This window comes from Mucor mucedo (genome assembly GCF_025094135.1).
Source record: "Mucor mucedo strain NRRL 3635 chromosome Unknown EV154scaffold_75, whole genome shotgun sequence".
In the NCBI taxonomy this organism is placed as follows: Eukaryota; Fungi; Mucoromycota; class Mucoromycetes; order Mucorales; family Mucoraceae; genus Mucor; species Mucor mucedo.
The window spans coordinates 177,300-194,329 of NW_026252359.1; the positions used below are offsets into that span (position 1 = coordinate 177,300).

At 34.4% G+C, this 17,030-nt stretch overlaps 7 protein-coding genes across 7 annotated transcripts; 1 reads left to right on the forward strand and 6 right to left on the reverse strand.

Annotated features, from left to right (window-relative positions):
• Nucleotides 1-1,426: 1,426 nt before the first annotated feature.
• On the reverse strand, nt 1,427-2,959 carry EV154DRAFT_424554 (uncharacterized protein; the record flags this gene model as incomplete). The annotated part of the gene is made up of 4 exons (XM_051596196.1): nt 1,427-1,623; nt 1,689-1,978; nt 2,049-2,426; nt 2,487-2,959. 4 exons carry the CDS (start codon nt 2,957-2,959, stop codon nt 1,427-1,429), a joined length of 1,338 nt encoding a protein of 445 aa, XP_051455527.1.
• A 2,658-nt stretch (nt 2,960-5,617) lies between these two features.
• On the forward strand, nt 5,618-6,521 carry EV154DRAFT_424580 (uncharacterized protein; the record flags this gene model as incomplete). Its single annotated transcript, XM_051596200.1, has 2 exons — nt 5,618-5,746; nt 5,811-6,521. 2 exons carry the CDS (start codon nt 5,618-5,620, stop codon nt 6,519-6,521), a joined length of 840 nt encoding a protein of 279 aa, XP_051455528.1.
• A 227-nt stretch (nt 6,522-6,748) lies between these two features.
• EV154DRAFT_467946 (translation protein) lies at nt 6,749-7,943 on the reverse strand. The gene is made up of 4 exons (XM_051597783.1): nt 7,685-7,943; nt 7,326-7,579; nt 7,141-7,252; nt 6,749-7,058 (listed from the first exon to the last, which is right to left on the reverse strand). The coding sequence occupies exons 1-4, from the start codon at nt 7,901-7,903 to the stop codon at nt 6,819-6,821; spliced, it is 825 nt and encodes a 274-aa protein (XP_051455529.1). The 5' UTR covers nt 7,904-7,943; the 3' UTR covers nt 6,749-6,818.
• A 646-nt stretch (nt 7,944-8,589) lies between these two features.
• EV154DRAFT_604349 (uncharacterized protein) lies at nt 8,590-10,290 on the reverse strand (the record flags this gene model as incomplete). Its single annotated transcript, XM_051607394.1, has 6 exons — nt 8,590-8,710; nt 8,764-8,971; nt 9,104-9,223; nt 9,282-9,652; nt 9,709-9,824; nt 9,880-10,290. The coding sequence occupies 6 exons, from the start codon at nt 10,288-10,290 to the stop codon at nt 8,590-8,592; spliced, it is 1,347 nt and encodes a 448-aa protein (XP_051455530.1).
• A 590-nt stretch (nt 10,291-10,880) lies between these two features.
• Nucleotides 10,881-12,499, reverse strand: EV154DRAFT_565762 (uncharacterized protein; the record flags this gene model as incomplete). The annotated part of the gene is made up of 5 exons (XM_051605915.1): nt 10,881-10,986; nt 11,052-11,511; nt 11,570-11,943; nt 12,000-12,115; nt 12,164-12,499. 5 exons carry the CDS (start codon nt 12,497-12,499, stop codon nt 10,881-10,883), a joined length of 1,392 nt encoding a protein of 463 aa, XP_051455531.1.
• Nucleotides 12,500-13,397: 898 nt separating this feature from the next.
• Nucleotides 13,398-15,092, reverse strand: EV154DRAFT_592689 (uncharacterized protein; the record flags this gene model as incomplete). The annotated part of the gene is made up of 5 exons (XM_051606926.1): nt 13,398-13,518; nt 13,567-14,026; nt 14,084-14,454; nt 14,514-14,629; nt 14,682-15,092. The coding sequence occupies 5 exons, from the start codon at nt 15,090-15,092 to the stop codon at nt 13,398-13,400; spliced, it is 1,479 nt and encodes a 492-aa protein (XP_051455532.1).
• Nucleotides 15,093-15,758: 666 nt separating this feature from the next.
• EV154DRAFT_565764 (uncharacterized protein) lies at nt 15,759-16,647 on the reverse strand (the record flags this gene model as incomplete). Its single annotated transcript, XM_051605916.1, has 3 exons — nt 15,759-15,879; nt 15,930-16,389; nt 16,440-16,647. 3 exons carry the CDS (start codon nt 16,645-16,647, stop codon nt 15,759-15,761), a joined length of 789 nt encoding a protein of 262 aa, XP_051455533.1.
• Between the last annotated feature and the right edge of the window lie 383 nt (nt 16,648-17,030).

Consider the following 17,030-nt stretch of genomic DNA (forward strand, 5'->3'; position numbering starts at 1 on the left):
TTTGTATCAGGACATGGAACGAAACCACAACATCATACTATGTAACAATTAACACTAGTTCATTGCATAATAAATATAATACGGAATTAAACAAACTATCAGTATATTATCTTTAATATGATTAAGATGTATTTACTTTGCATTATATCAATTGTCTTCTATTAACTTTAAAACTAAAATTTATATTTTTAAAATATTTTATCAAACGAAGAGAGCTTTCGTATATCTGAAAATGTTATCAAAAATGTATTCAAGTATGGTAAACTTGATAAGCCAATTTTTGATGTTTGAAAAAAATAAACTTCTAAAAGTTTTTTTCACATAAAAATCATATTTTATTTTTCTTAATACAGCGACAAAAATTGGACGCAGTTCAACTTGTGGTCCATTTTTGGCTTTTGAATATGAGCACTTGACATATCGTGTTTTAGCTCAACCAGTTTTAACACTTTTTAGTACTATCTGTAAATCAAAGCTTAAAATATGTGAATGAAATTCATTCAGCAATCTCGAAATAGTAAGACAACTTTACAGCTGTCCGCACGTTATCATTTGGCGGTATATGTCAGGTTAAAAAACATAAAATCTGCAGCATTTCGAAAGAAGCAAAATCTTCTTCATAGTTTATAAAATCCTTCGCACAATAATATAAAACCGCAGATGAATCTTCGTACTTCTTTAGACTTTCCACATGTGTAATACTTACAGCCACGCTGCCATATCAGAGATCTTAAGGAACAGTTTAGTCGCTATTCATATTGATTGTGAAAACGGCTTACTGAGGGATGAGTGGGCGTCTTCTGTTCAACCTATGCTAGTTTGACCCATTGGGTTAGTGGAGCGAGATACAGATAGGGCAAGCTTACACATGGGCAATTGACGGATAAGCGTACATTATTAATTGCTGGTTGGCCTAACGTAAAAGCACGTTGAACATAATGACAACCCATTTACTGTTATATTATCCGTTCAGCAGACGATGAGGCACTGGTAATTCGAGCAATAAAGTTATAAGATGACCCCGAGGTTTATTAATTAAATTGAGCAGACATAGCATAAAAGATAGGCTTACAAACAGTGCAGTTTTATTAACGAGCTTGGACAAATACTGATTTTGAGATGAATCGAGAATCAAGATGAAAGGTCTAGAAAAGACACTCTCGAACCTTGTGAATACACTATCAAGCACTACAAACCTCAACGTGTCCAACGCTATTCATTGCAAAAAATTTTGCCATAAATCTTCCATGTAATTACGTTAATTCAAAAATCTTCAATGAGTAACCAAGCATCGAGTAAACATTCTAGAAACTTTAGATTTGAACAAAAAAATATTGATATGTTATGTGTTCCATATAGTATACCTCACTCACAACATTGTCTAGTACAATCTGGAATAAACGCAATTTATTTCATAAGAGAATTTTTAGCAGAGAGATTTTGTCATAATGGAGTCCAATTCTGACTCCATGATCATTTTCGTGATCCATACTTGTTTAACCAGAGGGATTATTCTCTTTCCAAACTCCTTTGCCAAAGCAGGATAATAAAGCTCCTTCGTTTTTCTTAACACACAAACGTATCCTACAGGATTTGTCAACTCTATGAAGTTAATCTTCAACTCTAATAGAATAGTTCAAATAAAAATAAGTAAACTAGTAGACAAAGCATAATGATTTTTTTTCTACCTGCAATAAACATCCCTATAATTTTGAGCTTATGTTGCTGCTCAGGATTGCTTCTGATTATATTCATTAACATCGATTTCATAACTTTTCCAAGCTTAATTGAACCATCGTTCAATTCCTTGGTGTTGTCAGTCAAGTCTTTGCTGACTTCTACAGCTCCCAGTTCGTATCTATCGCATGCAATTTTATAATCTGGAATTTCTCCTGCCTTTTGTCGTTCCATCAGCTCTTCAGCCGCGATTTTCCTTCTTTTATTGTTCTCTAATGAACACGCTTTACTGGTTTTTTCGCTACATATATACATAAATTTCTTAAGTCAATACATATACTTCAATCATATATGGGTTTTTAAAGTTTTACCTTCGGCAATTCAGTTCGCTTCTGTCAAAAGCTGTATCAATAAAACCCCAGACACGTCGCATAACATCGCGTTCGCTATGATCTGTGACAGGCAAATAGTTGGTAACGAACAAATCTGCAGCCTGTTGAATAGTCATCTTTAGCCAATAAAGATCTCGGTCAGTCGCTGGATCAATGACTATATTGTTGATATGGTTGAAAACTTTAATTATATCCGTAGTTCTAGGGATTGCATTCAAAAAGTCTTTCATTTTTTCGGGAAATTGAAAACTGATATCCTTCTCAACACACTTGTTCTTGATCTCATCTAATTCTTCCGCAGAAAAGACATTTATCCAATTTTTGTCATCCAAGTCTAAAATAAGAGAACAAGAAGGACTAATACATAAAAAAGTTTCATTAAATACATTTATGTACGACGCTTAGCATGTTACTTACTGTTCATAATTCATTACTTCTTCTACATATCGTCCAGTAGAAAGCTTCCACATTCTATCTTTTTGAAGCGAGGTATACATATTTGTAACATTCACTTTATCGGTACTTGTTAACTTGTATCCTAAAAGACTTGCTTTACTTGTATTACTTGATTTATTTGATTTACTTGATTGTGAACCACTTCCACTGCCACTATTAATAATACCACTACAAGACTGATTGGATGACTGCAAATTATCGTCTGGATCAAGCAGTGAACTTTTTGTAGATGAAGATGCTACTGCTACTTCTTCTTTTGAATGAATAAGTTTTTCAATGATATACCAGTTATCATTATTCGTCTTGACGGTTATATTGAACTCTTTGGCTACAGTTTTTACGCGATGTTTCCAAACACCTTTTAGGTTACGCGTGGTATCAGTTGAATCTGTTATATAGTCTTGAACAATATCAGCTCTGCATGCAGTCACCATATCTGACCAAGAGACTACATTATCCGAGTCCTTTAACTCTATGAGAGACCTATAAATTACTGCATGTTGAAATGTTAATGGTAGTAAAAAATAATAGAAATTCACTTACATTCTTTATGTTTGACGTCTGACATGCTTGATCGAGTTACAAGTGTGTATGTTTTTTTTATCGAAGACGAGAAACGAAAGATTGTTTCTTTTCTTTTTTTCAAAGGAGAAGGGAAAAGGCCTTTTTTTTTTACCTCAACAGAGACTTAGTTTAGTTGGGAAATGTCTAGACCTCCGTATTTTTTTCAAACGTATTTTTTTGTACCACTTACAGGAATTCTGGCAGACCAGTATGATTGCACCTATTTACAGTCCAATCCCAGCTATTCACGGTTCGTGAGTTCCAAAAACTCAAGAACTCTGCCTAGGAGGTCGCCCTCCTATTGCAAAGACTAGCCGCAGCCGCAATATCACAATTATATATCTTTTTCGATTTAGCTTCTTTTCAAAGAAACAAGAGTCACTACTAAACTAACCTTTTTATGTGATCGGTTACTTTCATACGATAAAAGAAGTATGTTAAGGAAAAAGAAAAGGAGAAGAACAAAGTGTGTGAACCAGCTTTATTTATTGATAAACAAGCTTATGTCAGGATGATTTCATTTGTCTATTTTATCATCCATAATATTTGAGCCTTTACTTAAAATAGAAACAGTTGCAAAAACCTACCAAGCAAGTCAGAGCTTGGTAATTGTCTATCTGCATTCCAGTAGTAGCTTGTAATGGCAGTAAAGCAGATTTTATGGAAAACAGAAAACGATCATCCAATGAAGTTTAGATGATATGGCATGTCAATCGACGTGTAGACCATCACGTTTGAAAAAATACGTTTGAAAAAATACGTTTGAAAAAATACGTTTGAAAAAATACGTTTGAAAAAAATACGGAGTTCTAGACATTTCCGTTTAGTTGAGGGCGTTTTTTGTGTTTCAACCTTTAAAAGGAAACCATCTTCTGTTGTACACAAATAAGTTTGAAATGTTGAAAGTAGTTTATAAAGTTCGAGTGCTGTAGCTTCTCTTTTTTTTCTCTCTTTTTTTTTCTCTCTTTTTTTTTCTCTCTGTTTTTTAGCTAAAGCTTTCGAATACATCTGCTGCACTATTTTTAGTTGGGTCTCAAGGATTTAGTTGTACTGGTTAGTACGTATAGAATAAACGAAAAGTGAAGATGTGTCGAAAAGAAAGTGAAAGTTAAATAGATATGTAACTAATTATTTTGTTACAGAAACAACATTCGTAGTATTTATTTCGTGTTATGCTTTCTTTTTCTTTACAAGTGTTATATCGCTCATCAAGAATAACAAGAACTCCAGGAGCCACACAAACAGCATTTGATTGCTTTTTTTTTGATGAAAATCCATCTGCTGTTATAACTTATGCTGTAGAGAGCTTGACCGCAGCTTTTGAGGGGCTTAATATCAAGAAGTCTAGAGTACATGAGTTTATGAAAGACAAATGCAATCTTTCGTTAAAAGTCACCACATTGCACCCAGGCCCTCGTAACGATGAAAAAAACTTAGAAAAAAGATTGAAGTGGGCACAAACATGGACATAGACATGGACTTTACAAAAAACTGTGTATTTATTGACGAGTCCGGTTTTGATATAAACATGAGACGCAGTAGAGCATGGTCTAGAAAAGGTACCGAAGCCATAGCCCCTACCGAAAGTACTAGGGCTAAATCACATACTGTTATTGGAGCAATATCGGCCATAGGTATTGTTAGTATTACTATGAGAGTACCTCTGCCTCCTAAAAAAAAATTAAGATTCAAGGTGGTAAAAAAAGAAAAGCTGCCCCACCCAAAGCCCCCCAATCTAAAGGTACAACAACTGGTCATTATTAATTTCAATATGTGTTTAGATTGAAGTCCACAGAGTGTTTCGATTTAAGTTTGAGAAGTGTTCCAAATTTTGTTCGAATTTAATTGGTTGAATGTTCCATTTTATTTTTGAAAAATGTACGATGATTTGAGAGTGGACATCCTGTATTGTATGAAAAAGCGAAAATAAGAACCGCCCTTTGAGAAAATATTAACCGCCTTTTGACAAAATAAAAACCGCCTTTTGACAAAATAAAAACCGCCTTTTGACAAAATAAAAACCGCCTTTTGACAAAATAAAAACCCGCCCTTTGATTTGTTTTATTGGCCGCCCTTTTTTTCAAAAAACCGCCCTTTGGCGTTGGAACGACTGTACACTGTTTTATAAGCAAGCTGACTTCATAAGAGGCAACTGAGCTTTAAATCCAAAAATGGGATGTCCAATAAAACAAACAAAAGTCCCTTTCCTGTCAAAAAAAAAAAAAGCTTCTTCCGGATAATAGTAGAGCGCAGCTTGTCAATGGAATGATTCACGACACACATTCCAGAGTCCAAGTATACCTCAGATATTACTGTAATGATTCCAATCGACATGTTATTCTACTTTGAATCCGAAAGCAACCCGTTTTATAGATACCATGTATTGCTCCCCCTCCCAAATGAAGGCTTTACCATGAAGCCTGTCATCGTGGATCTAATGAGTGACTTCTCAATTCGCTGTCATTTTATTTGATTAATGGATTAATAATAGAAAAAATTAATTTTATTCTATTTGTTCTTTTACCGTCATGTCTTTACCTACCTTTGACCAATTGCCTATCAACCCTGAATATCCTCCTCAAACTGCTTGGGGAGTATGGGGCAAAGAAGATAATCTCGGGACACTCAATTTATTAAATGAAGAGAGAGTAGCCAATGTAAAGTCATGCATCAAAAAATCGAATTTTGTTTACTAAGCAAACATTTTTTTATTATTATTAGGCAGCCAAATGTATTAAGCGAGGTGCTGTATTCTCCCTTAACTGGAAATTAGAATCTCCCAACCCAGCACTTTTTGGAAGATCCCACGTTGAGCATACTTATAATGCAATTATCCCTAATAATTTAGGTTTTGATGATTGTTACCATAACTTTAATACTCAATCTTCAACACAATGGGACGGCCTTCGTCATTTCGCTCACCTTGGTTCCGGCCAATTTTATAACGGTGTCAAGTCTTCGGAAATTGTCAAGGGCAATGATGAAACCAATAATCGTTTGGGTATCCATCATATGGCACGTCGTGGTATTGCTGGTCGGGCTGTCTTATTGGATTACGCTCGTTGGGCTCGTCAACATGTTTCTGACTTTGACCCCTTTGTGCGATCTGAAATTACTGTCCAAGTCTTGGACCAAATCGCAGAGGCACAAGGCGTGGTGTTCCAAGATGGTGATATCTTATTAATCCATACGGGATGGTTAGAGACCTACGAACGTCATGGCGATAAAGTAAAAGATCTCATCAAGGACCTTGAAAATCCATCTTGTGTTGGTGTCAAGGCATGTGAAGATACATTTAGATGGTTTTGGGATCATCATTTCGCTGCTGTTGCCTCTGATAACTTTTCTTTCGAAGCATGTCCTTTGTTGGATTATGTGAAATCTTGCCGTAAGAACTTTTCTCTTTTTTGGTTTTTTTTTTATACGTGCTAATATCTTAAATCATTAGATGCTACTTTCTTGGGTGGTTTTGGTCTTCCAATTGGAGAGTTGTTCCAATTAGGTGCTTTGGCAGAGGATTCTGCAAAGGATGGTGTCTACACTTACTTCTTCACGAGTGCCCCTCTTAACAAAGAAGATGGCATTGCAAGTCCTCCTAATGCATTATGTATTAAATAAATATGTATCAAATAAATATTAAATATTGAATATTGACATTTGATTTTGGATTTCTATTCTACATGGATTTTTTATTATATTTATTTTTTTAACAGAAAAAAAAAAGAGAGCTTATTTACTGACAGTGGGGAAAGGTGGTGGCATAGATTCCTTGGGGAAAAGTTTATCACCGCGCAATTTGACAGCATCCTTAATTTTAACAAATTGATCATCGAAACCAGGTACGGAACCCTTTACGTAAACCAAATTCAATTCGGGGTCAACCTTAATGACCTTTAAACTTTGAACTGTAATACTCTCACCACCAAGACGACCAGCCATCTTCTTTCCCTTAAAAACCTTACTAGGCCACTATAGAATCGACTAGTTTAGTTTCTGGTTTCTTCTTCCTTTCAATCTTTTGATGTGATGCATGATTAGAGTGATACTTTACCTTACGTTGACCTGTGGAACCACCAGAACGATGAGTTAAAGAAACACCATGAGAGGCAGGAAGACCCTTGAAATTCCATCTCTTCATGACACCAGCAAAACCCTTACCAATGCTAAAGTATAATTTAAAATGGTTTTCAGTTTTCCCCTTCTTTTCATAAAAAATCTGCTGACAAAAAGACTTACGAAGGTGCTGTAACATCGACGTATTGTCCAGTAACGAAATGTTCAGCGGTCAATTGGGTACCGATAGGTAAAACAGCGTCTTTTGACACCTTGAATTCGTATAATTTTTGTCTAAGCTCAACACCCAAAGTTTTAAAGTGTTCAATCATGGGTTTTGGTACATTCTTTTCTTTCTTTGGTGTACAACCCACTTGTAATGCGGTATAACCGTGCTTTTCCTCGGTACGAACATCAGTGACAATAACATCTTCCAACTATCAATTATTTTTTAAAAAAAAAATTAATGCATAAATTCATTCATGTCACCCCAAAAAATCAGGTACTCAATTTGAGAGAGTGTCGCTCTTCCTTTTTCTTACCTGTAAAACAGTGACAGGCAAACGAACACCTGCTTCAGTCCAGACAGAGGTCATACCCTTCTTTTTGGCAATGACACCTGTACGTACGGAATCAACAGTCCATGCAGGGGTTGCTTGAGCTGAAAAGCTGCTGGTGTGAAAAGTAGCAGCAACAACAGAGCGCATAGGGTTGGCACTCTTGACTGCAAAGGCAGACTTTGTAAATAAACTCAAAGACATGATTCCTTCTAAAGTTGTTTGTCACAAAAAAAAGTGTATTAAAACTCTCGCCTTGGGTGGTATGGGGTCCCTCCAAAAATTATGATTCTATTTTGAAAAACCGCTCCCCGCTCTTTCTGTAACTTGCAAGGACCGTCACAGCAACAGTGGCTTATGCTATGGTAGGAATCGCAATGGATGCAAGATTCGCAGCCATGTTTAGCGTACTATGTGAAAAAAGGATTCATGGTAGTCCAACTTTCCTTATCCGTCGTTTTAGAACCTCGAAAAAAAAATTTCATAAGATCACCATTTATGTAGAAATAGGACAAGATAATTAAGCGGAGGTAGTTGGGGCCCTATGAAAGCTGTATGCGGTAACAGCATGGTCGATTCGGAACCCACTTAATTGTTACCTTATAATACAAGATTGCCCGTTGATTATTATGTATATTTTTGAAACTGGTTTATTAATTAAAAAATACGCCGTATCAAATAAACTTAATGAGACAAGTGATTATCGAGTAGTATGTATACTAACACAATTTATTGCAATAATAAAAATAATCTACAAGATAAAGAAAATATCCTGATAAAAATCAGTTTGTAAATTTACTTTTACGAATGATGCAGCTGTTCTATTTTAGGATTGCTAGCTTGACTAAGAATAAAATTGAAGAACAAGCGAGACATTTATTAAATAACAGCTAATACATTTGCAACTCGCTTCCACAAATATATTGAAAGCCTCTTCCATCTGTTAAAGCCTTCCACGCTGAATCGAACTTTTTAAGTGTTTCTTCCATAGCATCTGGTTTACAACCGGATCTATATGTCTGGTTAATTACAGTTAATAATTACATAATATTATGAATACTCACGCAATATTGTTAATTGGTAAAAACGGATCATTAATGACAACAGGGTGAAAATATTTTCGACATCTTCTACTTCCACCTGCTCGAAAGATAGAGACTCCACCAGTGAGATTTTTTCGGTTGGAATAATATTGGAAAAACCCAATCAAGAGTGTACCCAAACTATCAACGTTTTGACCATTCCACAAAGTTCGATTCTCCATTGAAATATCTAAATTATTGCAATTCTGTTTGGTTATAACGCACGTATGGTAGCAAAACATCATTTTTCTTATTCTTTTAAAATATAGTGTTGTAACTATAATCCCCTTGTTTTTGGTAAATAAACAATCTTCAAAGTTACACTCATTGTCTAACGAGAGATTTTGAAGGTTAGGAATAACAGGGTGTTCCAATCCATTCATCAAGAAGTTCAATATCAACATGATTAAGGAATATGTGCTTAAAGATGGATGCCCGTCAGCTAGCAAATTAAATATTGGTAAGTAACACAGCCATGGTTAAAAATAAGTCCTATTTACCATTCTTTAGATGATGTCCTTGGCAAAAATACAGTATGACATTAATTAAAGGCCTAATCCTTTCATCCAACTCAAGATATGTTTTGATCAATTCTTCCCTTTCAAAAAGCAGGGTTCTATCAATGCTGATATCACATAAGTTTCCGGATACAGAGTCAGTAAACAATAAGATGTTGCCACGTTTTGGACAACATTGAATATCAGCCATGCCAATCTCTTGTAAACACCCGATATAGTTATCCATATCTTGTAAACAATCATGACGTGCTTGAAATTTTGAAAACTCAGCTTTTTTTTCACTTGAACATTTGGGAATAATGATCCCCAGATGTAAAGTACTATCAGGAAACGTCAATTCTGTATGGCACGATCTAAATTTATAAGAGTTATGAGTAAAACGATTTAAAGTCGATTCTTATTTTAATACCTAATCATTTCAACAGATAAAGCAAATTGGGGGAATACGGTTTGGACGGCGGCGTTCACCCTTTCCCTGATACCTCTTTTTACCAAGTACACGTCCTCTTTTGAAAGTTGGTTTTCCTTGTAGAGTCTATGTGAGATGACATTTTATTGTGACCAATTTATTTTTAAATACCTTGTAACATGCTATTATTTCTTCGGTCAGTGATCTTTCAGAGCTCATAGTCCCATTTTTGTTATACATCACCAATAGATGGGCATCATCCGTCGAAAATGTTTTCAGATCCAAGAAACTGTTCTTCAAGTGTGGCAAGTCTTGCTTATATTCACCGGCGGTCATGATTTCATACGATTGTTTTTGAGAAGATTCCAATGCTTCTTTTGACATCAAAAAATTGAATAACGAAGCATACTGAGACTTCATAATACCATACTCAGTCGATGCAACTTGTTTTAAATGGGTTTCGAAGTCCTCTAAACATATTACGCTGGTCCCTTTGGTACTTTGATCAAAGTTGGTGAGATTGTTCTCAACCGTATATGCAGCAAGCCTTCTTAGGATATTTTCAGTTATGTCTTGTTTCATTGTCTACAAAAATGGAAAATAAAGAAAAGAAAGGAGTTGTTAATTGCAGCTTTTATTTTCCAGCCAATTTATAAATCAAAACAATTTCATCGTGTAACCAGATTGTAATGAATAAACAAGCGAATTGTACCAATATTTACATGTCTACTCAGGAGTATTTTATGCTTTAGACTGACAAATATCATAAGAATATGTTCTTTCTGTTAAGTTATTCTACCATTTTTACTGTCTTTTTTAGAGCAAGCAGTTTGGATGCATGTAGATCCTTGTTACGCAAAACCTTATTTTTCGGTTGTCGTAACTCAGGGTCAAAGAAAGAGGATAATGAATGTAATATTTTCAAAACAGAACTTTAATTTAAATACAGGTTAAACAAGGCTAAGGAGTGAAATTGTTTTTTTTTCGAAGTGTACCAAGTTAAATCAATGTAATATAGGAAAACTCGCTAAAAAAGTAGGTAATAAACTTACCTCTTTGATCTATAATAAGACTAATAATTGTAATAGCTAAACGTTTGAATTTATTATAAAGTTAATAAGACTGTAACACAATTGTGAAATTGATTATGCAACATTGTTGTAAATGAACTATTACAATAATAATTTGCCTCCGCAGATAAATTCAAAGTTTTTTTCATCTGTCAATGCCTCCCAAGCTAAATAAAACGTTTCAATTATTTTTTCCACAGTATCTGGTCTACAGCAGGATCTGTAAAACTGGTTAAGTAATGCTAATAAACACGTAACGTTGTGGATACTTACGAAATATTGTTAATTGGTAAAAACGGATCACTGATGACAACAGGGTGAAAATAATTTAGGCCTCTTCTACTTCCACCTACTCGAGAGATAGAGACTCCACCAGTGAGATTTTTTCGGTTGGAATAATATTGGAAAAACCCAATCAAGAGTGAACCCAAACTATCAATGTTTTGACCATTCCACAAAGTTCGATTTTCCATTATAATATCTAAACTATCACCATTGTGTTGGGTTATAACGCACGTATGGTAGCGAAACATCATTTTTCTAATTCTTTTAGCGTATATTACTGTAACTATAATGTCTTTGTTTTTGGTAAATAAACAATCTTCAAAATCGCACTCATTGTTTCTTGAGATATTTTGAAGGTTGGGGATAACAGGGTACTCTAATCCGTTTATCAAAAAGTTTAGTACCATGATGATTATGGAATATGTGCTTAAAGATGGATATCCATCAGCTAGCAAATTAAATATTGGTAAGTAACACAGCCATGGTTAAAAAGAAGTCCTATTTACCATTCTTTATATGGTGTCCTTGACAGAAATGCAGAATAGCATTGATTAAAGGCCTGATCCTTTTATCCAGCTCGAGATACGCTTCAATCAATTTTTCTCTTTCATAAAGCAAGGTTCTATCAATGCTGATATCACATAAGTTTCCGGATATAGAGTCAGTAAACAATAAAGTGCTACTACAACGTCCTGGGGCATAATGTATATCAACCATGCCAATCTCTTCTAAGCACTCGATATAGTTATCCATGTTATTCAAAGACTTATGGCGTTCTTGAAATTCTGCAAACTCATCCGGGTCTTCGCTCGAACATTTTGGAACAATAACCCCCATGTGTAAAGTACTATCGGAAGATATCAATTCCGTATGGCATGATCTAGATTTATATGAATTATGAGCAAATCAAGCTGAATTCAAACTTCCTTATACTACCTAATCAACTGAACGGATAAATCAAATTGAGGAAATAATGTTTGAACGGCAGCGTTTACTTTGTCTCTGATACTTCTTTTTACCTGGTACACGTTCTCTTTTGAAAAATAGTTTTCCTAAAATCTATGTGAGATGAAGTTTTATTTTGATCAATTTATTCTTACGTCGTAACATGCTATAATTTCTTCTGTCAGTGATTTTTCAGGACGCGCAATGACATTTTTGACATGCATCACTAAAAGTTGGGTGTCATCCAAGGGAAATGTGTTCAAAGACAAGAAGCGTCGCAAGTCTTGTTTATATTCACCGACGTTCATGATTTCAAACGACAGTTTTTGAGAAGATTTCAAGGTTTCCTCTGACACCAAAAAATTGAGTAAAGTAACATACTGAGATATCATAACATCATACTTAGATGATGCAACCTGTTTCAAATGATTCTCGACATCTTCGAAACATACCACCTTCATTTCTTCGGTATTATCACCAAAGTGGGCCATGTTGTATTGGACCATATATGCGATTAAGATTTTTAAAAGCTCGTCTATACTTTTTTTATTCATCATTTACTGAAAGAAAAGCGTAATTAATAACAGCTCCTACTTTTCAGCCATTTTATCTCAAGTTTTTCAAATGTGACATAGGATTATCAAAAAGAAACAAGTATGTTCATACAGGTTTCTATATATTTAATCATAATTGATTGGTATTCTAACTTAACAAATATCAATAGAATACGCTCCTTTTGTTGAGCAATGTCATAACGTAGCAGTAAGTTTTATCATCTTCTTCTGGCATTTAAATGAAAACCGACGTCATTTCTTGTTACGTTATAATTTAATTAGCACAGCACCTAATAAAACGGGGGAAATTGAGGCTGACTTCAATAAGTAGATTTTGTCGAAAATATTTCCCACCAGCGAAGTAATTTTAGCAATGCCTCTCATATTCAGATCAAGTTAGAGTTGAAACAAAGCTATTTGTTTTATAAATTGCTAATACAATATCCAAATGCGTCTGAATAAACCAGTATATGTCCCGAAGGATTTTCTTTTAATTTAAATAAAACTTGAATTTATGACATGTGTATGACCTCAGACAGGAAAAAGTACCCGAATTTTTTTTCGCACTTGTATTAATGGTATATTGTGGGTGCACCAATACGTGTTACTTGAAGGAGGCAGGTTTAGAAGAATATACGTTAACATGGCACATAAGCGATCTATACGAAAATAATAGTAATAAATAATTGTTACACGCATTGGTTGATGAATAAAGTTCCTTGCTCCATCTTATAACTATTAACTATAAATTTGAAATTTAAAAAAGGTTATGGCACAAGTTCAAGTTTTATTATGCAGCTGTATTCATAAAGACTGAAACAAATGATGGCATAAGCTAATACGAATCCAAGTTGCTTCCACAAATGAACTGAAGGCTCTCGCCTGCTTCCAATGCCTTCCAGGCGGCATCAAATTTTTGAATTATTAGTTCCTTAGCAAATGATTCACATACACATCTACAAAGACAATTAAATTATTGTTAAGAATGAAAACTAAATACTTACGAAATGTTGTTGGATGGTAGAAAAGGATCTTGAATGACGATAGGAGTGCTAAAATCGGGGAATCTTCTTTTACCAGCATAAAAGATGGAAATGCCGCCAGTGAGATTTTTTGGATTCGCATAGTATTTAAAAAATGCAATCAAGAGCGTCCCCAAGCTGTCATTGTTGTAACTTTTCCATACAGTCCGGTTTTCTGTCGAGATTTTCAAATAATCATCGCCGCTATGCTCGATCAGTACGCAGGTATGGTATAAAATACTCAATTCCTTTATGGTTTTACGAAAACTTCTAGTTACTACTACCCCTTTATTTTTGGTGTACAAGCAATCTTCAAAGTTACACTCTTGTTTTTGCGAGAGATTTTGAAGACTAGGAATGACCGGGTAATTTAATCCATTCATTAAAAAGTTCAACACCAAAACGATATGGGAGTAAGTACTTAAAAATGGATTGCCTTCAGCTAAAGAGTAAAAGTTTATAAAAAATAAAAAAGAAAAAAAAAATAAAAGATTACTACCTTTCTTTAAACCATGGCTTCGGGAGAAATGAAGGATGACAGTAATTAAAGGTCTGATCCTTTTGTCTAACTCAAGATACGCTCCAATCAACTTTTCCCTTTCATACATTAGCCCACTATCGACACTAAGTTTGCACAAGTTTCCGGACATTGAATCTGTAAATATAAAAACATCGCCACGTTGTGGACAATATTTTAAATCGATCATGCCAATTTTTTCGAAACATTTACTAAAGTTATCCATGTTTTTCAAACAATTGTAGCGTTTCTGGAACCTGAAAAAACCACCTTTGTCTTTAATTGAACAACCAGGGACAACAATTCCCATGTTGATCGTGCCATCGGGAAAAGCCAGTTCAGTGTGAGATGATCTACGTTCATACAAATATATTGAACAAATCGATTGAAATCTTAAATTTTTTTTTGTTACCTTATCATTTGAACAGATACATTCAACTGCGGAAAGATGGATTGAACGGCAGCGTTCACCTTGTCTCTGATACTTCTTTTTACCCGGTACACGTCCTCTTTTAAAAGATAGTTCTCCTAGACAGTCTAAATATGAGATGACATTTTATTGTGATCGATTTTATCTTACCTTGTAGCATGCTATTATTTCCTCTGTCAGTGATTTTTCAGGACTCATAGTGGCATTTTTGACATACATCACCAACAGTTGAGTATCATCCGTTGGAAATGTTTCCAAATTCAAGGAAGTATTGTTCAAGTGTCGCAGGTCTTGCTGATATTCACCAACGGTCATGATTTCATACGATTGTTTTTGAGAAGATTCCAAGGCTTCCTCTGACATTAAAAAATCTGATAGAGTAGCATAATGAGATTTCATAACATTGTATACTATTGGCGCGGTTTGCTTTAAATGATTTTTGAAATCCTCCAAACATATGACGCTCGTCTCTCCGGTGCTATTATTGAAATTGGCGATATTTTTCTCAACTGTATATACAGTAAGCTTTCTTAAAAACTTGTCAATTATGTCTTTTTCCATTGTCTTAAAAAACTAAAACATAAAGAAATAAGAGAAAAGTGTGATTGATTACATCATATATGTTTTTGCCATTTTATATCAAAAAATTTATCGTGTGACGAGGTTATCATAAATAAACAAGTGCAATTGTACTAGATTATATATGTCTACTCATGGGTAATTTATACTATAATTTGACAATTGTTATGAGAATGTTCTTCTTTTTGAATCATTCCACCACTTTTATTGTCTTTTCCAGAGTACGTAATGCGCAGCTAAATGTTCTCGATGAATATAGATCATTGTTACGCCAAAACTTACTTTCAAGTTGTCGTGCTTTAGTCTCAAAGAAAAACTTATCAGCTCAAACAATGCATACAGATTAAACGAGGCAAAAAAGATCAAGTGTTTATGAAGCGTAACAAAATAAAGCAGATTTCAAATGAGGTAAGTAAGTGTTTTTCAAGAGGTAGAATAGAGAGATGTATTACGGCTACCAAAAATAGTTTCATGGTAGCAAAAGACTGCTAGACAACTTACATGTGTTTGAAGCTTTTAGTCCTGTTCTAAGATTACTAATCACGATAAATATTTGTATTGATTTCAAAGTTGGTAAAATTGTAGCACAAGTGGGAGATTTATTATGAAGCTTTTTTGTATTAATAAGGAGAAATTTTTGTTAACAGATTAATACAACTGCAATTTGTATTCGCAAATGAATTGGAGGCTTTTTTCATCCATCAATGCCTTCCAGGCCGAATCAAACTTTTTAATTGTTTGTTCCATGGCATCTTGTTTACAACTAGATCTACAAAACCAGTTAGACTTTGCCAATAGTGACACAGCATGCATACTTACGAAATATTATTGATTGGTAAAAATGGATCCTGAATAGCAATAGGCGTTTTTAAATTTATGTACCCTCTTTTACCAGCATGAAAGATGGAGACTCCGCCAGTGAGATTATTTTGGTTAGCATAATATTGAAAAAATGCTATCAAGAGAGCTCCTAAGCTATCATTGTTATGACTATTCCAGACAGTTTTGTTCTCCATTTGAATGTCCATATTATCGTTGTCATGCTTGATTATTACGCAGGTATGATACCAGAACTTCATTTCATTTAGATATTGACGATAGCGTTTTGTCACCACGATCCCTTTATTTTTGGTGAACAAGCAATCCTCTATGTTACATTCGTTGTCTACGGAGAGTTTTTGAAGACTAGGAATAACAGGATATTCTAATCCACTCATCAGGAAGTTCAGAACCAAGATAATAAGAGGATAGGTGCTTAGGAATTTATCGCCATCATCCACTAATTCAAAAGTTAATAATGGATCCAAGTATTTTCAAGAAAAGCTGTACCTCTTTTAATATTCTGGGTTTGACAGAAATAAAGGACGAAGCTGATTAATGGCCTAATTCTTTTGTCCAAATTAAGATACGTTTCAATTAATTTTTCTCTTTCATAAAGCATGCCATGATCATCTGCAATTTGACATTTTTGTCTGGAGAAAGAATCAGTAAACATAAAAACGCCTTTACGTCTTATACAAGGCTTCACGTCAGTCATGCCAATATCTTGTAAACACTTTATGAATTTGTTCGTATCACTCAAGCAGTTGTAGCGTGCTTTAAATAGATCAAATTCATCCTTGTCTTTGATTGAACAAGTAGGAGTTATGATTCCCATGCATATAGTGCTGTCTGGAAAAGCTAATTCTGTATGGGATGCACCCTAAAATAAATCAGCAATCAAAATGTTTTTTTTGATCGATATTGGCGATATCGCTCAAAAAATCGAAAATATCGATATCTCCGATATTTTTGATTTTTTGATCGCTGATCGCAAAGCCAAATTTTCAAATCTCTATAAAAACAACCTATACATAAATAAATAGATGTAGCAATACCATGTTAATAGATAAACGTAATTTTTTAAAGAAAAAAAATGTT